The 23986-nt window shown below is 49.6% G+C and overlaps 2 protein-coding genes and 1 pseudogene across 3 annotated transcripts; 1 reads left to right on the top strand and 2 right to left on the bottom strand.

Moving 5' to 3' along the window:
- Positions 1 to 763: 763 nt before the first annotated feature.
- LOC125538418 lies at positions 764 to 13863 on the bottom strand (annotated as a pseudogene).
- A 1727-nt stretch (positions 13864 to 15590) lies between these two features.
- LOC125540361 lies at positions 15591 to 16729 on the top strand. Its single transcript, XM_048703974.1, has 2 exons — positions 15591 to 16141; positions 16249 to 16729. Exons 1-2 carry the CDS (start codon positions 15762 to 15764, stop codon positions 16475 to 16477), a joined length of 609 nt encoding a protein of 202 aa, XP_048559931.1. The 5' UTR covers positions 15591 to 15761; the 3' UTR covers positions 16478 to 16729.
- A 234-nt stretch (positions 16730 to 16963) lies between these two features.
- LOC125540360 lies at positions 16964 to 20326 on the bottom strand. 2 transcript variants are annotated; one of them, XM_048703972.1, is made up of 7 exons: positions 19987 to 20325; positions 19353 to 19382; positions 18705 to 18800; positions 18413 to 18530; positions 17713 to 18040; positions 17547 to 17601; positions 16964 to 17404 (listed from the first exon to the last, which is right to left on the bottom strand). In XM_048703972.1, exons 1-7 carry the CDS (start codon positions 20107 to 20109, stop codon positions 17330 to 17332), a joined length of 825 nt encoding a protein of 274 aa, XP_048559929.1. In that variant the 5' UTR covers positions 20110 to 20325; the 3' UTR covers positions 16964 to 17329. The 2 variants fall into 2 exon arrangements, with proteins under 2 accessions (XP_048559929.1, XP_048559930.1); XM_048703973.1 differs by lacking the exon at positions 19353 to 19382 and having other exon boundaries at positions 19987 to 20326.
- Between the last annotated feature and the right edge of the window lie 3660 nt (positions 20327 to 23986).

The raw sequence follows: 23986 nt of genomic DNA on the forward strand, positions 1-23986 counted from the left end.
CGCCCCTAATAAAGTGCTATGATGACCATAAAGACTATTTAATGACCGACCGTTTGCCTGCGGAGCGACTTTAGATCTCCTGGCAGTCGAGTGGTTGGCTTCGTGGTCGAGTGGTAGCTTCCTGGTCGAGTGTCTTGAATCCGTCGAGTGGGATACCTCCAAGTCGATTGAAAGGTGACTTCTTCCAGGGATATCCTTGGGTAGGGCTCTTAGGACAGGTCCATGCCCCTACCCTAGGTACATAGCTTCATCAATGAACTCCACATGTATTCATAATTAATTGGAGCAGTAGAAAACTGAAAACCTGGAACTATGAAATATCAGTGGATGAAATTTATGGAACCACAAAAATGCAGGAAATTTAAATATACCTATATATTCCGATTTTTAGGACATTCAAAAGAGTGATTTTAATATGAGAAAAAAATATTGGATGTCGGTCAATGTGCTACATATCCGAATGGTTTTTTAATCAAACTTAATTACATATATGGCACACGAAATGATAAACGCCTGGCGGTAACAGTCAAAACTCATTACCCTGTTCTAATAAAAAAATAACACTTCACAAGAACAACTTAGCTAGATGCATAGTTATTTTTTCGAGATAGTTAGATCATTTCATTGTTTAAAGGACATGTATGTTTGTTCCCTGACTGCTTACCTCCAAAATATATAACATTCATGAATATTAAGCACTTGAATATGAGCTTTGATAAGTCAAGCACATGTACACCAATGAAGAATTATGTTTTTTATTGTCTTATAAACGATAAATGTGTTGCACAGTTGGAATGGAGACATGCAGCTTCATCCCCATAAAGGTTAGAAGCTTCACTGCAGAAGTCATTATGCCGCAAACATTCAGAACAAATCAGTATAAGGACATGCATAAGCAAATTAATGAAAAATGACATATTAGGATTGCACCAATTTGTCTTGCTCAGATGGCTTACCAGCGAAACCTCTGTCATTGATTATTTTATATTGCAACATCACAGCTGACTTCATGCAGCTCTTCAGGTCATCTTTTTTTTCTAATCTGAAACATGAACACATGGGTGATTAAAAACATTACTTTACATTCAATATGCGCATGATCCTAAATACAAGATTTTCTGATTGTAACCTGAAGGTGTCCAAGCGCATTTGTTATTTGTAATCCTGAAATTTGAATCAATTGGTTTATTGCCATTGATAACCTGCACATTCTCTTGTTAAGTTGGTAATCACTAATGCTGACTTAAAACAGAACATATATGAACTTCTAAGCAATCACATCCTAACCTCCTTGTTTTGAGCTTGCCAATCCTGATTAGTGACATTCCCAAGCCCTTCATTTAGCAGAAGACTTACTTATTACCTTTCTTCTTATGTCGTCTAAATGTTGGACTTCAGTGGCTAGTAAATTATCCAGAACACCGCTAGTCAGTGGTCTTACTCCTACGCTAGTAAAAAATCAGCCCATACTTAGTTGAGACTTCATGATAGAAGTAAGAAGGTATACATTCTATGGAGATTACAAAGCCATTTCCTAAATGCTGGAATCAGTTACAGCTCAGCAGAGACACTGGAGAAAGACAAAGGTGAAGGGGAGGATGCAGGTTGCAGTTGGTTCGGAGGACTCACAGGCGGCGATGGAGAGGTTCGACCAGCAGAGCACCAATAAGCCGAGGCTGGTTGCTGAGTCGCTCCTCCATGCCCTAGCGAAGGAAGAGATCGTCGCGCATCAATCGGCTGGAGAAGGGGCGCAACGGTGGCGAAGGGCAGTTCGCAGAGGGAGATCTTCGTCAAGATACGTAAGCGTGCTCCATTGCCCCATCTGGCGGCTGCTGCTCAGGGAGGAGGATGACCGCGCGTTCCGCCTGGTCGGCAGTGTGCTCGGCCCCGGCGCGACCGCGTCCGTGGTGTGCATCAGGGCAGAGGCATCGCCGAACCAAAGTGAGACATGCTGGTAAGCAGTATGACTTATATCGCCCATAACTCACTTGTGTTCTACTCGTACATATTACATCAACGCATAAAACCTAGGCTCGGATGCCACTGTTGGGGAACGTAGTAATTTCAAAATTTCCTACGCACACGCAAGATCATGGTGATGCATAGCAACGAGAGGGGAGAGTGTTTTCTACGTACCCTTGTAGACCGGAAGCGGAAGCGTTATGACAACGCGGTTGATGTAGTCGTACGTCTTCACGGCCCGACCGATCAAGCACCGAAACTACAACATCTCCAAGTTCTAGCACACGTTCAGCTCGATGACGATCCCCGGACTCCGATCCAGCAAAGTGTCGGGGAAGAGTTCCGTCAGCACGACGGCATGGTGACGATCTTGATGTTCTACTATCGCAGGGCTTCGCCTAAGCACCGCTACAATATTATCGAGGAGTATGGTGGAGGGGGGCACCGCACACGGCTAAGAAAACGATCACGAGGATCAACTTGTGTGTCTATGGGGTGCCCCCTGCCCCCGTATATAAAGGAATGGAGGAGGGGAGGGCCGGCCCTCTCTATGGCGCGCCCTAGGGGAGTCCTACTCCCACCGGGAGTAGGATTCCCCCTTTCCTAGTCCAACAAGGAGTCCTTCCATGTAGTAGGAGTAGGAGACAAGGAAGGGGAAGAGGGAAGAGAAGGAAGGAGGGGGCGCAGCCCCTCCCCCTAGTCGAATTCGGACTAGGCCTTGGGGGGGCGCGCGGCCTGCCTCTCCCTCTCCCCTAAAACCCAATAAGGCCCATATACTTCTTCTCCCGTATTCCCGTAACTTTCCGGTACTCCGAAAAATACCCGAACCACTCGGAACCTTTCCGATGTCCGAATATAGTCGTCCAATATATCGATCTTTACGTCTCGACCATTTCGAGACTCCTCGTCATGTCCCCGATCTCATCCGGGACTCCGAACTCCTTCGATACATCAAAACTCATAAACTCATAATATAACTGTCATCGAAACCTTAAGCGTGCGGACCCTACGGGTTCAAGAACAATGTAGACATGACCGAGACACGTCTCCGGTCAATAACCAATAGCAGAACCTGGATGCTCATATTGGCTCCTACATATTCTATGAAGATCTTTATCGGTCAGACCGCATAACAACATACGTTGTTCCCTTTGTCATTGGTATGTTACTTGCCTGAGATTCGATCGTCGGTATCTCAATACCTAGTTCAATCTCGTTACCGGCAAGTCTCTTTACTCGTTCCGTAACACATCATCTCGCAACTAAATCATTAGTTGCAATGCTTGCAAGGCTTATGTGATGTGCATTACCGAGAGGGCCCAGAGATACCTCTCCAACAATCGGAGTGACAAATCATAATCTCGAAATACGCCAACCCAACATGTACCTTTGGAGACACCTATAGAGCTCCTTTATAATCACCCAGTTACGTTGTGACGTTTGGTAGCACACAAAGTGTTCCTCCGGTAAACGGGAGTTGCATAATCTCATAGTCATAGGAACATGTATAAGTCATGAAGAAAGCAATAGCAACATACTAAACGATCGAGTGCTAAGCTAACGGAATGGGTCAAGTCAATCACATCATTCTCCTAATGATGTGATCCCGTTAATCAAATAACAACTCTTTGTCTATGGTTAGGAAACATAACCATCTTTGATTAACGAGCTAGTCAAGTAGAGGCATACTAGTGACACTCTGTTTGTCTATGTATTCACACATGTATTATGTTTCCGGTTAATACAATTCTAGCATGAAAAATAAACATTTATCATGAAATAAGGAAATAAATAATAACTTTATTATTGCCTCTAGGGCATATTTCCTTCAGCCCGGCGACGTCACACACAGTCAAGGAGCTCACGTCCCGCGACGGCTCCATGCCGAAGAGCTCGAACATCTCCGGGTGCTCCACTCGGTACGGTACTGCACCGTCTCCTGGAGCTCCCGCTTGACATCCTCCAGGCCGCCCACGACACCTTGGGGACCTCCACCAGACCCGTCTCCCGCAGCGCCGACGGCTTGGTCACCTCCTTGGCGTGCACCAGGTCGTCCATGATCACGGACATGGAGTTGAGCACCTCCACGTCGATGGTGTCCGCCTCGAGGTCGATCACGTCCATCTTCTGGTGGATGCACTGGAAGGCCGCCTCGGAGCAGAGCACGGCGAGGTCGGCACCGATGAAGCAGTGCGTGTCCTTGCTGATGCGCTCCAGGTCGACGTCGTCCGAGAGGGGCATGTCCTTGGAGTGGATGCGGCCGACCTCGTCGGGCACGCCGATATCGATCTCCTTGTCGAAGCGGCTGAAGCGCCGGAGCGCGAGGTCGAGGCTGTTGGGGCGGTTGGTGGCGCCGATGACCATGACCTGCGCGCGCGGGCGGAGGGCGTCCATGAGCATGAGCAGCTGGGACACGACGCGGCGCTCCATCTCGTCGTGCGTCTTCTCGCGGCTGGGCGCGATGGCGTCGATCTCGTCCATGAAGATCATGGACGGTGCCCGGGCCTCGGCCTGGGCGAACACCTTGCGCAGGTTGTCCTCGCTCTGGCCGGCCATCATGGACATGATCTCTGGCCCGTTGACGACGACGAAGTTGGCGCCCGACTCGGCCGCGATGGCGCGCGCGAGCAGCGTCTTGCCGGTGCCGGGCGGGCCGTAGAGCAGGATCCCCTTGGGTGGCTTCACGCCCAGCGTCTTGAACAGCTTGGGGTGGCGCAGCGGCAACTCGACCAGCTCCCGGATCTGCGCGAGCTGCTTGCGGACGCCGCCAATGTCGTCGTAGCCCGGGCCGTCGAGCCTCTCCTCGTCCTCCCGCTTGACCGGGTTGGCGTCGTTGCAAAAGACCTGCATGCCCGCTGCCACGATGACGCACTCGTCAGGGTCCGTGTCGACGACCTTGATCTTCACGGCGTGCATGTGGCCGTGCACCACGAAGCGGTCGCCCTTGCGCACCGGCCGGCGTGCGCCCATGAAGTAGCACGCCCAAAACAAATCAATCAACAGCTCAAGAAGACGCAAGAACAGATCAAGAAGACGCAAGAACAGACCAAGAATCAATCAACAGCTCAAGAATCGACTGACGACGGTTACTTACGCTTGACGTAGGCGTCGAACAGGTTGCCGTTGATGCCGTCGACGGAGTCCTCGAAGGGGGAGATGGCGACGCGGACGGTGTCCTCAACACTGATCCTTGGAGTGGACGTGGCGGCCCGGCCGGCGTGTGGGCGCTGGACGGCGCGATGGTCCGGGCAGCGCGAGTGCGGACGGCGCGGCGGCGCATGGCGCGTGGACGGAGCGGCTGTCCAGCGGCGCTTGTGGACAGGCACAGGTGGAGGTTGTCCGGCGGCGGTCGAGGCGGGGCTGGCGCGGAGGTTGTAGGGAAGAGGTGGGGCGAGGTGTGGGGCGGTGGCCAAACTGCCCCGACGGCGTGGTAGCGAGAGGGCAGCGATGTGTTCGGGACGATGTTAATCCAATGGCATGGTGGGTAAATAATTAAGGCAATGGTATGGTAGGTAATTAAAGCATAAAACGCGTTTAGTATGCTGGAGTGATGTAGACCATCAGATTGCAGGTTTCGATGGATAGAATGATCTGGTTCTCCGCCCTTTCGTGCTTTTATAGGAGTAGTAGAAAAAACAGTAGATAAAATCTCTTTCTTTTTTTCTCCTAAATCACCAACTCTTTTGCATTTATATTTTTTTCTACTTCACGTATGTTCTCCATTAAAAGAATCTCTTTATTTTTTTTCTGCTCCTAAATCTGTATACGTTCGGAGATAAATTACATTTATAAATTCACTGTGCCCATATACCACTTTCCTTACTGTGTGATCAAATAAAAACACTTTACTTTATCAGCATGACAAAACTTTATTTTCGAGGTGTTATAGACATGATGAGAACAATTGTACTTTTCTTAGGGTCTCGGTCATTATGATGAAGAAGGAGAAATGTGCTGATTTCTTGTTTCTGTGCATCTTTTTTTTTTTGGCATAGTGTGCATCTTGTTATAAAGATACATAATTACATATGACTTTCATCAAAATAAAGACTGCCACGTCAAGTAAAGTTGCTCGATGCTGAATTTCAAAGGTGCTCATCGACTTATTCTCCCCATTTACAACTTAGACCATTTCGTTGTTTGTAATGTATTAGGAGAAACCACTGAGTTTAAGTAAATTACTGGAGAACCCAATTGCCCAACATAAAAAAATTTATCGACACCAAGTGCCTGTCTCACGCCGCCTCCTCCTCCTCCAAAAAGCTGGGTTCCCGCCTCTCGCCGGCGCCACCGCGGGTTCGCCTCATTTCTGGTGGCCCTATGACCATGGGTGCGTCATGGATCTTGGCAAGGGCTGACGAAAGGGCTTCGATTTTAGTCATTCTTTTTCGTTTTGATAGGGTTTGTGTCCTGCTTAGGAAGGCAAGACGACGGCGGCTCCCTGAAGATGGAATAAAGGTCTCCCCGCCTAGCCCCCATTTCGGCGATGTGTCTAGCATCGTTGATCGGCATGTGGAGGTGTGTCTCCGGCGGATCTATCTTTAGTGGATTTGCTCGGATCTCGCCATTGTTCGTCTACGTTCACGTGTCTTTGGGTTGGATCCTTCCGATCTACATTATTCTTCATCAGCGGCAGTTGTTGTTCTGGCACGTTGGTCCTATGGGGTCTTAGCACGATAAATTCTTGATTGTCTACCACAACAAGTTGTGCCCGACTCCAGTGATGGAGGGGAGATGACGACGGCGCGCCTTCGACTCGCTTCAGTGCTTGTAATCATCGCTAGATGGTCTATGAATCTGGATGTAATTTTTTTTCTGGTGTTCGTTGTACTGTTATGAGTGAAGATTAATAGATTGAAAGTTAAAAAAAACATATATCGAGAATTTGAACTCTAGCTGGCATTATCCCATGCATGGGCCTGCTGGTATTCAGGGTGTGGCTGATTTTTGCCTGATTTTGTTCCACTTAAAATCGGACTAGCCCGCAGGCGACTCCTGCATTACCTCGACGACAACGGCGACAACATGTTGTCGCGCAACTCTATGACATCGGCCGATAAGGCAGCATGGTGGTGCAACGCACACCGCAGGGCCGCGTTCGCGATGTCCGATGTAACGCCGGACTGAGTCTTTGACCCCTACCTTGCGTTGGCCTATGTCGAGGACCAGTCCAGGACCACGGCGAAGACGTCCGTGTGGCACCTGAACGTATAATGTTTTTTTTTGCGCGGGCCTGAACGTATAATGTTAATAGCATGGTTAATAGTAGTCCACAATCGGCTATATAAGGTTACTACGTCATTTATAGCCAACCTAGTAGCCAATATGTATAGTAATAAGTTACTAAGTAGTACTACTTCATTAATAGATGGTCCACTTTACACTCTCACATTGTTTCTTGGAGCACGTGCTGCAGCCAGCTGTTAATCTACAGCCCGCTTCCCTTCTCTCCCCTCTTCTCTCACATCCAACTCAGCAAATATATAATATTTTAATCCTTACAGCCTGCTGACTGTACCTTATTATACTTGCTCTAAGGGGTCCAGTTGTAGATTATCCTTGCTTATAGATCCACGCGTTTATTAAATTTTCCACTTAGGCCTCATTCGGTTTGGAGGAAATCAAAACATGGAAATTATGAGTAGTATAGGAATTTGATAGGATAACACTTGCCATCCTAAGGAATTGTCTTGCCTCGTTACTACGCATAAAATGAGCTTTGAGTAGATGTCTAGATTCATGCAAAAACACAGGAAATAAATAGTATTCCTATGAAATTCCCGTACGTGTTTCCTACAAACTAAATGCATCTATTAAAAAAAATTCTATGAAATCCTTGTTCCTATGTTTTTCCTATAAAAATCCTCCAAACCGAATGAGGCCTTAAATCTAGGGATGCAAGTTGTATCGCATCATATGTGCATGTGAGATCTTTTTAGGTACTTTGGAAATTTAAACAAGATCTAACCTTTATAAAAAGTACTCCTTGCCCTCCGCAAAAAAAAAGAGTACTTCTCGCCCTCTATGCTTTTGTAATTGTCGCCCTTTTGGGATAGAAAAGTTGGTATGTGGCAAGAACGATGGAGTAGTAAAGGCATATCCAACGGTGTACCCAAATCGTTTAGACCCCATACAGTTTTCACCATCTAACACCGTGCGACAAACGCTCGAGCAGGCGCGCGTTCGCTCGTTTGGATTCCTCCATACTGGAAAATAACCGGGGAGAGGTTTGTAGATATCCGGATATCTGCCGTGTACGTGTCTGACTCCGCGGTACCAGAGAAAGTCATCGTCACGTGTCCCGCTCGCTAAAGGTCTATGTGCATTCATGTCGCTCTAGAGCGGACATGACTAGCCGCTGCTGTAAGATTAATGTGACCGGATGGGAGGGCGGCGCCACCACAATGCAGACATGTGGCGATTGAGAAGCCTACTTCGACCACTCCGTTGCATTGAAGCAGCGTCCGTTCGCCTGCACCGGCTATTTAAGTAGGCAGAGGCGCTGTTGAAACCCATCTGCTTTCCTTTCCACACACACGGCCAACTCTCATCTCCTCTCCTCTCTTCTCCATTCCTCTAACGCGCGATGGGCAAGTCCAGCACCAGCGGACAGTTCTCGATGCCGCCCGGTGGATCCCCCTCCGAATGATGGCGCTGCCACACATGGTCTCCGACAACCTCGCCCTCTATCTTGCCATAACGAAGGAGTAGGTTGTGCTCTCCTCGGACGACATGTAGCATCAACAACAACCACCCCTCCCCGTCCAAATCAGACAATATGTCAAGGAGGAGGTGTCATCCCTCACGCGTAATCACAACGTCTAAATCGGGCGCTGATAACCCACAAGTATAGGGGATCGCAACAGTTTTCGATAAGTAAGAGTGTCAAACCCAACGAGGAGCTAAAGGTAGAACAAATATTCCCTCAAGTTCTATCGACCACCGATACAACTCTACGCACGCTTGACGTTCGCTTTACCTAGAACAAGTATGAAACTAGAAATACTTTGTAGGTGTTGTTGGATAGGTTTGCAAGATAATAAAGATTACGTAAATAAAAAGGTAGGGGCTGTTTGAGTAAAGACACAATAAAGTAAATATAGCGAGTGTGGAAAAGTGATGGTAGGAGTTGCGAAATTGTCGCTAAGCAATTGACTACTTTACTAGACCGATAGCAAGTATTATGTGGGAGAGGCCATTGCTAGCATGTCATCCATGACTTGAAATTCTATACACTTATGATTGGAACTATTAGCAAGCATCCGCAACTACTAACGTTCATTAAGGTAAAACCCAACCATAGCATTAAGATATATTGGTCCCCCTTCAATCTCGTATGCATCAATTTCTATGCTAGGTTGAAGCTTCTGTCACTCTTGTCCTCCAATACATAGTCCTATCAACATACAACTAACCCTAGGGTGTGATCCACGCGCGCAATCATATGATGGGCACCAAAGGACAGCAACATAACCACAAGAAAATTAAATCAATCATAGCAATTCATCAACCACCGATAGGACAATGAAAATCTACTCAGACATCATAGGATGACAACACATCATTGGATAATAATATGAAGCATAAAGCACCATGTTCAAGTAGAGGGTACAACGGGTTGCAGGAGAGTGGACCACTGTAGATAGAGGGGGGAAGGTGATGGAGATGTTGGTGAAGACGGCGGAGGTGTTGGTGTAGATCGCGGTGATGATGATGGCCCCCGGTGGCACTCCGGTGTCACTGGAAGCGAGGGGGAGAGAGTCCCCCTCCTTCTTCTTCTTCCTTGACCTCATCCCTAGATGGGAGAAGGGTTTCCCCTCTGGTCCATGGCCTCCATGGCAAGGGAGGGGCAAGAGCCCCTCCGAGATCGGATCTGTCTCTCTGTCTCTCTCTGTTTCTGCGTTCGCAGATTCTACCCTTCCATCGTTTCTTATATATTCCAGGAGATCCGTAACTCCGATTGGGCTGAAATTTGAACACGATCTCTATCCGGATATTAGCTTTCTTGCGGCGAAAGAATGGCATCAACCGCCTTACAGGGTGGCCACGAGGGTCAGGGGCGCGCCCCCTACCTCGTGGGCCCCTCGAGCATCGTCTCGCGTTGATTTCACTTCCCAAAAATCACATATATTCCAAAAAAATCTCCGTCTGTTTTTATTCCGTTTGGACTCCGTTTGAGATGGATATTCTGCGAAACAAAAAATATGCAACAAACAGGAACTGGCACTGGGCACTGGATCAATATGTTAGTCCCAAAAATAGTATAAACAGTTGCCAAAAGTATATGAAAGTTGTAGAATATTGGCATGGAACAATCAAAAATTATAGATACGATGGAGACGTATCAGGCGCCGGGTAAAGGAGGAGGTGAAGGAGGAGCCGCTCTCGCCGCCACGTAGCACGTTTGACCGCTTCAACCGTCCCACATCACCGCCAAGACGTGTCTGGCACGAAAAGGAGAGAGCGATGCCATCACCACCCCGTCGTTCGACCGAAAGCCAGTGGCGCCCAATTGTTGGCCCTCCTCGACACTCGTGGACGCGCACAGGCGCCTCTTGCATTACCTCGGTAGTGACGGCAACAACACGTCCTCGCGTAGCTCCGTGACATCGGCCAATAAGGCGTCATGGCGACCCAACGCACACCGTCGGGCCACGTTCGCGACGCCGGACGTCGCACACGGACTGAGTTTTGTGGACCTTGACCATGCATTGGCCTAGGTCGGGGACTAGTCCAGGACCATTGCGAAGACGTCTGTGTGGCACCTGCACGGCCTTAGCGACCAACTCGTCAAGATTAGGGTGGCGGAGTCCCTGTGCGCTGTTGCCCTTGTTGCCGACAAGGGCAAGTAGAGGATGTGCTGTGAGCACCAGTCGACAGCCAATCAAGGGTGTCGCGGCCCCTACGCGCCCTACTGCCGCTAGAAGGACCATGACGACTCAGACTACGATGGTGACGGCGATTGAGCAGACAATGATGGAGGTGCCGCCGGCCGACCAGAGAGGCCATGCGTACGAGGTCATCGTCCGGTATCTCGTGTAGTTATTTTTTTCAAAATTCAGTTGAACTTGTCAAATGTCGTCCAGTTCGAATGTAAAAAAAACAGGCATGCTTCAATTTTGTCCGGTTTGCATGAAATTCGTTTTTATTTTCATCCTATTTCCGCTCGAAATGTGGGCAGATGTTTGATACTTGTGGTTGGGTGGTTGTCTCCCGTATTTGTAGACGTTTAGAGCATCTCTAACAGCCGCGCTTCGTGCCGCACGCTAAAAACTAGTTTTCTGCGCGCCATTCGCCTGGTTTTGCGCGGCCGCCAGCGCTGGCTCCAACAGCGGCACTAAAATGCAGCGCGCGCGCCGCTCCAGCAGCGCGCAAAAAATGCAGCGCGCGCGGACATATACATCTCAAATAGAAGGAAAAATGATCAAACTAAACAAAAATAAATCAACAATAAATAGTTCAATTTCGTTATTACAATCCAAACAAATAATTTATCGTTTAGTACAACAAATAGTGCAATAAACACAACAAATAGTTAATGAACAATACAATGCTCTTTGTCGTTCATGCCATGCCCACCACTCCTCAGTGAGATCCTTCTGAAGATCATTGTGCGCCGCGGGACGCCGAATGATATGATAGGAGGCAACAAAACGGGCCACCCTTTCAGCCCTCTGTCGCACTCGCACGGGATGTCCCAAGAGCTCATACTATGAGTAGTCTAAATCTTGGGCACGCTCATTCTCGATGATCATGTTGTGCATGATCACACAAGCGTGCATGATGTACCAAAGTATTTTTTGATCCCAAAATCTAGCCGGTTCTCTCACAACAGCAAATTGGGTTTGCAAAATCCCAAAAGCTCTCTCCACATCTTTTCTAGCCGCCACCTGAGCATTGTGGAAATCAAGATTTTTCTTACCTTTTGGCTTTTTTAACGGCTTCACGAATGTTTGCCACTTTGGATAGATGCCATCCGCTAGATAATAGCCATAGTTGTATGTACGGCCATTTGCTACAAACTGCACCGGTGGCAGCTCACCATTTGTAATCTTATTCATCAGTGGTGACCGGTTGACAACATTGATGTCATTCAAAGATCCAGGCATTCCAAAGAATGCATGCCAAATCCAAGTTTCTTGATCGGCCACCGCTTCAAGGATTATAGTGAAACCCTTTTTTTGGTCATGGAATTGCCCATGCCATGCCTTTGGATAATTCTTCCAACTCCAATGCATGCAATCTATTGAGCCAAGCATGCCAGGAAAGCCGCGAGCTTTGTTCATCGCCAATAGCCTTGCGGCGTCTTCAGCATTGGGAGATCTCAAATACTCCTCGCCAAACACTTGCACAATTCCGACTGCGAAGCGCTTGACACACATGATGGCTTGGCTCTCACCCATAGCCAAGTGATCATCAACTAGATCAGCCGGGATACCGTATGCCAACATACGCAAAGCGGCTGTCACCTTCTGAAAGGTGCTATGCCCGAGCTCTCCGACGGCATTCCTCCTTTGCTGAGAAAACCGGTCATGGCTCGCTAGTTTCTCTGCAATGCGCCTGAACAAGTCGGTGCTCATCCTAAACCGGCGACGAAAATACGACTCCGGGTATGTGGGATTCTCCACGAAATAGTGCCTAATCAATCTGTTATGGGCATCGATCCTATCTCTCCAAATTTTCTGCCGACCCATAACCGAACCACCGTGCTTCGGTTTTTTTATTGATATGCATAGCTAGGATCATTGCAAGATCCTCCTCCTCTTCCATATCAAATTCTTCTTCAGAAGAATCATACGACGAACTCATCTACAATGTTCAATACTATGCTATAAAAACTACAATCAACATGCACCAAATTCATGAAGTTTGAGCAATACATACCTTGTAGGCGTTTTGTCGAACACCTTGCGGGCGCCGAGCGGCAGCGAGCGCTCGGGCGCTATTCGTCGGAGGACGGACGCGCGCGAGGGGCGGCGGGACTACGGGGGCGTGGTGCGGGGATAGGCCGGGGAAGCGCGGAACGGTCGCCGGGTGGCGCGGCTGGATGGGGGTGGGAGTTGCGAGCGAGCGCGCGAGAGTCCAACGCGCGGGAGCGGGCGCAGCAAATAAGCGGCGGACGATTGAGTTTCGGCCCGCGCGCTGAACTACATATGCCGCGCGCACTGTTTTTGCGCGCCCGTCGGAGCAACTATACCGGTTGAGCGCGCGCTAAAACGGGTAATTTTGCGGTGCGGCGCTAGTTTGGCGCGGCTGTTGGAGATGCTTTTAGTGTGTCCGATTTGGGTCGCCCTTGGAGATGCCCTAAGGGCATCTCCAGCCGTTGGCCCCCCAGGGGGCGCCTAAAATCGCCGCCTGGGGGTGAGCCGGCGCAAAAATTGGGCCTGGGGGCGAGTTGGTCCCCAGCCGCCAGCCCCAGGGCCGCCCCCAGGCACGTTTTAAAATAAAAGAAGTTCGGCGAAGTTCGGCTTAAACACGATAAATTTTGGCCAAACACGATAAATTTCGGCACATTTCGGCGAAGTTCGCGGATTTTCATTACATAGCACATATACATAAACTAATCAAAAGGAAAAACTGGCTGAAGTCGCCGCCGTCGCCGCCATCGTCGTCGTCGGCCTTCTCCTCCTTGACGCGGGCGCCCCTGCTGGACCCCTGCCCGGCGTCGCCATGGCGGACTGGTGGCGGCGCATCATCGTCGTCGTCGTCGCTGTCGTAGATGATGACGACTCCGCCTTCGTCGCGGCCGCGTCGACGCTCCGCGAAGCGAAGCAGGGCGGCGCACTGGCGCTCCTTCGCCTTCTCCAGGCGCTCCTTCGCCTTCTCCAGGCGCTCCTTCTCCATCGCTATGGAGTCCCTGCGCGCCCATTCCAGGGCCGCGTCGTCGTCGTCGAGCTCCATCGTCACCGGCGCGAGCCCTGGCTCCGTCTTTGGCTTGACGAAGCGCGGAGGAGGAGCCGACGAGTAGGCGCGCCGGCCGCCCTCGTTGATGACGATGCCGGCGCTGCGAGTGCGCCGGCCGAGCGGCGTCTCCGCCGCGGGCTCGGCCTTGACGCCGAGCTGGGCCGGAGTGCCGGAGGAGTGCGATGAAGATCGGGAGGAGGAAGAAGAGGAGGAGGACCCGAACCTCCTTGGCGCCCATGGCCCGGCGCGTCGGTGCTACGCCGGGGCGGCCGCCCTCGCCGGGTACGCCAACGGCGGGTCGTTGCCGCCCTCGAGGTACGTCAGCACGCCCTCGAGTGTGCGGCCGGGGACGCCCCACCACAGGTGGCGCCCCTCGCTGTTCTGCCGGCCGCCGACCACCGGCGCGCCGTTGGTGGACGCCAAGCGCTGCTGCTGGCGGCGCTCGAAATATGCCGCCCAAGCCGCGTGGTTGTCGGCGGCGTACTGGGGGAGGGAGAATTGGGCGTCGGTGAGGGAGGCGCGCACGACCTTGACTTCCTCGGCGAAGTACTTCGGCTTCACCACGGTGTCGGGCAACAGGGGAATGGGCACTCCCCCGGCGCTGAGTCTCCACCCCGTCGGCCCGGCGCGCATGTTCGGCGGCGCCGGGATGCTCGCCTGGAATAGGAGCCAGGACTCCTGTTCGCGGAGCGAACGGCGGCCGAAGCCGTTGGCCGCTGCCTCGTCTCCGCGGAAGCGTTCCGCCATGGCGACGGGCTCGGGAGAGGTAGAGAGATAGAGGGAGGGGCTGGGCGGCGGCGCTCGGGAGAGGTAGGGAGAGGGAGGGGCTGGGCGGCGGCGAGGGGCGGGGCTGGTGTGGGCACAAGCGAGTGCAGGCCACCGGCTATATAGCCGCGCCGCACCCGTGTGTACGCGTGCGAGGGAGGGAAGGCGTCGGTGAGCCGTGCCGTGACGCGCCGCCCGTGAATCAATGGCAAGGCTGACCGGCGGCAGCCTTGGCATTGATTCCTCACGGGAACCGAGGCCGTTGGAGGAAGACGAGGCGCAGTGTCGCTGACGCGGCTGGTCCGCGGCTTTTTCGCGCCAAAACAGCTCGCCCCGGCGCCCCCGGACGCCCTCCAGCGCGCCGGGTTCGGTCTGGGTCCGCCGGCGCTATTTTCGGCCCAGACCGGCGAAAATCGAGCTCCTGGGACGCGACTGGGCCTTTTTTTTGGCGTCGGCGCGAAAAAATCACCTGAGAAGACCTTACTGGGGACGCGGCTGGAGATGCCCTACTACATTTGAGCCGTTTAGCTCCACCCGGCGTTTTCCATTTCAGTTGGTAGTTTATCTGCAACGGCCGTTTACACTCAGATGAATTGCATCCTGCATTATTCAGTTAGCTGCTCTTAACGGAGCAGCAAGCGTCGTCCACTGTACACATGGATGGATGCATTCTCAGTGCTCACAGTCACCGAGGATGGTTCACCACGTGCCATGCCCATCCCATCCCTGCTACGCTGACGCTGCCCTTCTGTGAATCTTCTCTTCTCCGTCTCCTTTAATCTCCTCCATCTACTGTAATATTCTAATTACTTGACAGCTAGTGAAATGTTTACCAGTAACTCGCCACGGTGCATTATGATTGGTCACGCTCCAGTCCAGTGCAAGAAGCATCCAATGATCCACCCATGGCCATGGCGTAAATAAAATAAAAGCATCAGCTTTACCTCTGCCCATGGACAAGCAAGCAAAAGCGCCACTGCTCACTCCCCACCTTCACACTTCACCACCCCACTCCACTGCCCAGCTCCCAATCTCAGTCCCAGTCTCAGTACCCGAGCTCCGGCCGCGAGCGAGTAAAATACTCCTCCCTCCCGACCTCCAATCCCTCCGAGTCAACTGACTGACTGACGATGGATCGGCACGGGCACGGGCACGGGCAGCACCACCGGCTGGTGACGATGCCGCGGGAGGGGGAGGCGGCTTCCTCCTACGCGGGAGGGGGCGTGGACGTGGTGGCGCGGGAGGCGGCGGCGCAGGCGCTGGGGGCGGTGGTGCAGCTGCACTTCGACAAGACGGTGGAGAAGAAGCGCAGCGCCGACGCGCAGAAGCAGGAGCTCTGGCGCCTCTTCCTCGCCTTCTTCCTCTTCCTCGCGCTCGTCCTCTCCGCCGTCTCCGGCGGGGGCCGCCTCCAGTGCCGCCACCTCTGGGCCCCCGCGGGCCTCCTCTCCCTCGCCCACCTCGCCTTCTACGCCGCCGTCGCGCACCACCTCCGATGCCTCAACGGCTTCAGGTCCTTGCTTCTTTCTTTCTTTCTTGTGCTGCAACTACAATCGATTCCGATTTCCGATTCGATCTGGTTGAGTAACAATGGATGGATGGTCCAATTGCAATATATAGGTACCAGCGGCGGTGCCACAAGCTGACGCTGGCGCTGGCGGCGGACCGGCTGCGGATGCTCAAGTCGGCGGGGGAGGTGGTGGCGGCCGCCGACGTGGAGGTGCCCTACCAGGAGCCGCACGACACCTACCTCGCCAAGTTCAAGCGCAGCTGGGCCATCCACTTCGCCTTCCTCATCGCCACCTTCGCCTTCTCCGTCGCCGCCGCCGTCGCAGTCCTCTGCTTCTAGCCCTACCCCTAGCCTAGCTACCACCATTACCTTCTCCTCCTCCTCCTCCTCCTCCTCCTCTCTGCTTCTTCTGTTCATCAGGATTACTAGTAGAATCGAATCGAATCGAATCGATTGTGCTGTGCTGTGTTCCACCATTAGCAAGCAAGCAACACCCAGAAACAATGTCCTACAGACAGCAGCACCAAGAGTGAGTGACATCTGTTTGCCTGCCTACCAACATTCATTAATGTCAAGGATCTTCGTTGGCCATGATTCTGACCAACTCTGCTTTGCTTTGCTTTCACTCTGGCCGGCCTAATCATCAATTCATCATAACGCAACTGTCCGTGTCAATCACATCGCATCACACATCTACAATTGTTGTACTATCTGAGATCTTCCTCTATCTAAAATGTGCACTACGCTAAGATAAGAATCACATCTCATCTGAGAGCAACACTGGAAAATACTAACAGGGGAGCTTTCATCTCGCTGCTTGTTGCATTCAGACAAGTTTATTTTGTTTCCCCTTTCGAAATCAAGAGATGAAATGAAATAACCATCATTTGTTGTTACAGCTTGCAATGGTAGTAAATATGATTGTGCTGCTACATGTTACTACAACATAATCTCCTTCCATCATGTTGGGAGCTCGGCTCTGTTGGCTCAAATCTCTAGTTAAAGAAAACGAATACTCAAGAAAGGAACAAACAACAGATGCGGAGAAGAGAGCTCTAGCTCCAGTTCAGGAGCCCCAACTCCCCGCAAGAGATGGAACGATTTTCTTGCCAAATTCACGCGCTCGAGGGAGGTCAGCTGATAGCGTTCTCAAGCTTCAGAACACCACGCGTGGAGGAAGGAAGAGGCTTATCACCCGGCCTTCAGGACGGTGCAGAGCGAGTTGTACGCATTGACGCACAGCTTGAACTTCTCCTCGGCTACGGCCTGCGCACAACACAAATGTAGGGAATGGACATGTCCTCTGTTAGCATATGTGTTTTCGCAAGTTGATATGTGACCAACACTGAACTAGTGTTGCATCTGTTGTTGGTTCAACTTCGAAACCACCTCAGAGTCGGTCGGTTACCTGTGAAGAGCCCGGGTGCTTGTCAGGGTGCCACCTGAGAGCAGACGCGCGGAAGCTGCACGGAGTAAATCGGGTAAACACCAGCGGAGTGAGTGGTAAACAACATTTTGCAACGGTGGCAGAGACAAGCAACAATTTGAGGAGGCAGGACGAAACGGAATCTCACGCTGTTTTGACATCATCTAGGGTTAGTGGACCACGAGGTGGCAATCCAAGGGTGAGCCTGTGCGCATGTGAGCCAACGCCGGCTGTGTCACAGGCGGCGTCGTCGTCGTCGCTTTCGTCTTCGCTCTCGCTTTTAACTCTTTGTCTTCGTGATTCACCAGCCCGTCTGAATCCAAACGATGAAGCTCTGAAGTGAAAACCCTCCCATGAAGCATGGGACCAGGTAAAACTCTGGTGATGCTCACCAAAGATGGTCTCAAAAATATTTTCAGGATTCACATAACGGGTTTCGTAGAAAAAGTTGTAGAACTTCGCCTTGTCCTTTTTGTCTACAAAAAAGAACATCCTCGTCAAACTTTCATAGTATTACGATGTGATAGCTACTTCAATGAAGTGATCTGGATGGCCAGCATCACAGATCCATGCTATATATAATCCATGAAAGTTCAACAAAACTGTCATTAAGCAGCACAAAACACTGTCATCACAAAGGATCAGAATTCATATAGTTGAGTTGTAGGCTGTAGAAGTTTTGTTTGCCCTTGGAACTTCTCCGGTGTAAATAAATCATATCCTCAGATGTAACTATGTAAGATATGCAGAAACGGCAATAACAGACCATGAAACGCTAGATAACTACATGGATATTCCCAAGGCAGCAGAGCAAAACATGGACCTACTGTGCTAAGATAGAACCATACCCTTTCTTTGATGGTGTACTCCTTGTCGAGGTTTTGTTGAACTGTGATCCTGTTTCTTTCTGAACGTTTTGAATCGTGGAATATCATGCGAATTAGCAAAGCTGCCCATACTTCCATCCTAGAGGAATACAAGTGCACTGTAGACTTCAGGTACACAAGCAATAATAAATGGATGGTGGATGTTTTCTCTTTTCTGCCAACTCTTATGCTTGCAGAAATAAACTTTTGCCTTAATTATCCCAATGAAGGAAGGATAAGAAAGTCCATATGACAACTCAAATAGAAATTTCACCTGTATATGAGGTGTTGACTTTCCATACAGAAGGTAATTTTTCAGGGCCTTCTTTCCTTCTGCTCGTTTTTGACGAACAACGTATCGCTCATATTTCTGTTGAAGAGTTATTACCCATTAGAACTATCTCAAAATCACCATTGTCGATGCTACCTAATCAAGGTAAGGCAGCTACTACTAAATAAAGCATCAAGTACAAACCTATAACTGTTTTCTTTCTGCGTGATGAATTGACTCATTGAGTTTGCTTTGGCTACTAAAAACATGGCAGTGAAACAAATGCATAACACAGCTAGAGGTGCTCAATTACATTCTGAGAGATCAAATTCTGGTATCTAGCTATAAATAAAACCTTATGTGCTACCAAGTTTCTAGAAAACCATTACCAAGAGCTCTATGCAACTGTATGAGAATGCAAGCACCCTGAGGAAAATATCAAGCAAAATGCACTTTACTATCTTAGTATAATTAACTTGCAGTCCCTACTAATACTACACCGACCATAGTTACTGACGTATCTTGCAAGTTGCATCAGGCATGAAGTTAAACTGCTGCTTTGAGCTACTGTGCTTCAAGTATGTTTGACATTAATGGTGCTCATGTTCCCAGCCAGTACAGATTACAGCTGAGAGATGTGTCGAGGCATACCTTGGATAGCTTCCGTTCTCCATGTTCATGCTGCACATATATGAGAAGAACATGAACAGGAGTGATGTTGTAACTTGTAAAGCATATGGATAACCCTACCGAGACCAAGAACAAATTAATTGCCAAATGTGCATGTATCAGGGTCCTTTACAGGCTAGAACTAGTTGAAATAGGAACTGAAATCACAGCACAGCAGGTTAATTGGTTGAGGACACCCCAGATGTGCACATGGAGCTTCGTCGTTCATGCTTATCCTACTGGAAACCATCGGCCGAAACCAATCAAGAAGTTTGTGGTCCATGATTCAGACTTTGGCATTCAAGTGTCCGTCCACCTAGAATCGTGTCCGGATGCTTAGCCTCAGAACTCAAAACTATTTGTTGCGGAAGAAATCAGCATCTACCAGCACCATCTATCTACTGAAATGTGCATCTACTACAGCTTCCAATTGACCAGTTTGTATGGACACGAAAGATAACAGTGAGTGATCACCAAACTGTTGCCAAGTTTGATCAATCTATTTTCCATCCACTGATTATTAACCACAAGCATCCACAGTAGCTAGCTACCTACTAGGTCGTGGAAGGATTCGCTGGAAATGGGAAAAGAGGGGGATTGAAGGAGGCGGCCGGACCTTGCAATCGAACTTGCCCTTCCACTTGGCGGGGGAGGGGGGCGTGGAGTGGAACGACGCCGCGGCGCAGAGGTGGCTCCGCAGGCCGGGGAGGCCCTTGCTCCACGAGGCGGCGGCCTGCATCGGAGGACGAATCTCTCGCGCGGAAGGGGGGAAATGGCGATAGGGGAGGCGAACGACGAGGATTTAGCTGGGCAGGGGCGGCTCCCTCCTCCTCCTCCTTGGATTCGCCTCCGCCGCTGGAATTTTAGGCAAGAAAGGCCGCACCTTTCTTTCCCCCTCCGCCTCTCTCGCCGGCGGCCGCTCTTTCTTTTTTCTCCTACCCACGCACCTTTTTTTTTTGTCCTAATCACAGAGAGCACGCACGACTCAGAGAGAATGTTGGACGGGCCAGATGGTAGGCCCATTAGGGAGTGGATGCTGTAGATCAGGCCCAACTCAAGCTCCCATCATTTCTTCTTTTATTTAATTCGTTGTCTTCACTCAAAAAAAAAGATTGCCGAGTAGAATCGTGTGATGCGGCCAGAGATCCACCCCATCTTCAAAAGAAACCGATCCATGTCGTCTTTGTCGTCGAATAGCAACCTCCGTCCGGCCATTTGCTGGCCCCAGCTCTGAAGCCATGCCGTCTCTACACGCGGAGCTGATTCAGCTGATGGGCTCGCACGTTTTGGCTTGAGAACCGTTGGGACACATTTGGTTTCGGGGCGTCTACATGCGCCGGTAGTCTAGCACCGTTAGGCCACGCGCCTGTGGCATCATCGGCTCACGCTTTCACCCATGACAGTAGATGATGCTGCCCGAGGGCAACGACCTTCACCCCGGCGACATCAAGAGACACATCTTTTACCACTCAGCTGGATGTTTCGTTCGCATCCCGTGCCCTCTGTTGACTGGCCACCATGTCGCTTATTTGGTCGACAACCTATTTCTTCCACAACAATAGGATGCTCCATACATCGCCATCATCTTGCTTCCTCACCCCCTTCACATCTGATGCCGTGAGGCTTCCATCGTTGTTCCCGCTCACAAAATCCCATTGGACGCTGGATCTTGAAGAGCAAGTGTGTCACCTCCTTGAGTGTATGTGTAGATGGAGTCGTGGCGGTGATGATCCTCCCTGTGCAACGCTACACATCGGTGCTTTCTTTTTTGCTACCACCAAGGACCAACAAATGGAGTAACTCAACATGGAGCCTCCCATCCTCTCCATCCAATCACTAAAAGAGAAGTTACATATATTGGACACATGTAACAACATACAACAACCGATACTATGGCTCGATCCCCCTTGTTATGAGCATGAGGTGATGAAATCTTCTTCGAAAATTATAACTGACGAATGTTCTCAAGGAGGGTGACCCTAGCGAATGCACACGCACCCCAACACAAGGGGCAACACCACGTCGGATGGCTGGAGGCATTCGCTGTTTGGCTTTTCCTAGTGAACTCTTGTTTTTATTTCTCCAAAAATGTGTAACGCATTCGTTGTGTGGCTTTTCCCGGCAAACTCTTGTTTTTTTTTCAAAAATACATAACACTGGCACAGGGGAGGATTCGAATTCCCGACCTCTCGCGTCGAGCGTGGTACTCTAACCACTGGGCTCGAGAGCGGGCTTGCGAAAATTTCTCTTAAAATGTATATTTATATACAACATTGCATTTTTGAAGTTTTTTAATTCATCCCAAAAGTAATATTTTTTTTAACTTTCTCACGGGGCAGTTTTATTTTAAGAGGATGGCATTTTTTATTATAAGAGGGTGACATTTTTATTATTGAGAGGATGACAGTTTTGTTTTACCGATATTGTAGTTTTTACTAATAAGAGCATGCCTTTTTTATTATTGTGATGATGGCATTTTTTATCATTAAGACTATGGCATCTATGATTCTTAAGAAGTTGCTCCCCACTACTCCCTATTCTCTCACCATGCACATTGTCCACATCAGCGATGTGCCACCTCAGCAAAAACTGATCCTAATGACCCCACATCATCACCATGAAAACAATTGTTCAACTCTAAACATCTGGATGTGCCACATCATGCCTTTGATTTACATTTGTACGCAGCATGCACCCTCTTGCATTTTGTTTCCAGCGGTAAACAAGTTGGCCCATTTATATCGCATGCCATTAATGTTTGAACCAGCGCACATATTGCGTTGCAAGTTGCAAGCATCTACTACCGACGTTTCCCATCCCAATCCCTCATCTTCTTCGCTACCTTAGACTACCTACAGTGGGAGTAACATAGATAATAACATCACACATATCTAGATGAAATAGATGATGTGGCAAGCAATAAATGAAGAAAAAGAGGAAAGTGGTAACATAGCTAGTTACTACTAGTATGAGTAACATGACACATATCAAGACAAGATGTGTCTATAGCCTAATAAATAAAGTGTTGCATGTTACCACACATATGTTACTCTCCACTATAGAGATAATAACATAAAGTAGTAACATGAACATGTCACTAGTAGAAAACAGGGCTTTGGTCCAGGCCGAGGTGGCCCATTAGTCCCGGTTCAGACCAGAACCGGGACCCATGGGGCCATCTGTCCCGGTTCGTGAGGCCAAGGGCCTTCCGGGCCTCGTGGGGGCATTGGTCCCGGTTCGTCATGCCCCTTTGGTCCCGGTTGGTGGGACGAACCGGGACCAATGGGCCTCGCTCCTGGCCCACCACCATTGGTCCCGGTTGGTGGCTTGAACCGGGACCACAGGCTTCCCTTTGGTACCGGTTCATGCCACGAACCGTGACCAATGAGGTGCCTATATATACCCACTCGCCGGCGAGCAGAGCACTCCACACTGCTCTGTTTTTTCTGGCCGGCGAGGGGAGAGCTTTGTGGTGCTCTAGCTCACCTCCTATGCACATGAGGTGTTCGATGAAATGCCCGAGCCACACTAGTTAAGCTTTCTCCTCTCGAAGCTCGACCTCAAAGCTCCATTTTTCTCAAGATTTGTCTAGGTTTAGCGGCCCGTCACGTCCCACTCCCGTCTTCACCGCCGTGGATCGCCCGCACCGATCTCGTCGCCAGCACCACCGTGGTGAGCCTCTTGTTCTTATCTTCTTTCCGAAAGAAAAAAAATCTTACTTTAGCTAGATAGATACTTGTCTAATTTTCTTACTTTTATTATTTCTTGTTATTATATAGTGCGATGGTTTTGGTATCCGCCCCCGTCGGCCCCCGTCCTGGCTATGATTCGGATGTGGTATATATTATCTTTTTATAACTATTTGGTTCATTTATTGTTTATGACAATTATGCCGACCAACGTGACATATATTTTATTTATCTAGGAGGTAGTTGAACCGGAAATTCCAACCGACCCTATTGTCGAGAGGTTAAATTTAGTTGAAGAAGAAACCAATTACTTGAAGGAAAAAATAAAAAAAATTGAGGAGGAGGAGAAGATGATATTGGAGTTGCATGTTGCGGATGTCGTCGATGATCACAAGATCAAGATGGATGCAATGCGGTTGAAGATGAGAAAGATTAGAAAATATGCCATTCATACCGAGGCATGGTATCATTATGCCGTTGGTTGCGATTATGATCGCATTTGTTTTCGCATTGAAATGTTTTACATAGTTTCAATGTATGGTTTAATTAATTAGATGCTCTGGAGAGCTATATGTTGTTAGATGAGAACTATGTATGTACTTTGGTTTTAATGTGATGATGAACTTCTATTAATTTGATCACTTAATTATCTATTCATGATGTTCTGTAATGGTTTTTGACATACTTAATTATATATAATGGACGTAGATGAACCGGCAATGGATGTACGGTGGTAGACACACCTCCGAGTACATTAAGGGCGTGCATGATTTTCTCGAAGTGGCTGAGGCAAACAAGCATAATGGTTATATGTGTTGTCCATGCCCTAAATGTGGGAATACGAAGTCTTACTCTGACCGGAAAATCCTTCACACCCACCTTCTTTACTATGGTTTCATGCCACACTATAATGTTTGGACGAGGCAC

The sequence above is a fragment of the Triticum urartu genome, chromosome 2 (assembly GCF_003073215.2).
Source record: "Triticum urartu cultivar G1812 chromosome 2, Tu2.1, whole genome shotgun sequence".
Classification (NCBI taxonomy): domain Eukaryota; kingdom Viridiplantae; phylum Streptophyta; class Magnoliopsida; order Poales; family Poaceae; genus Triticum; species Triticum urartu.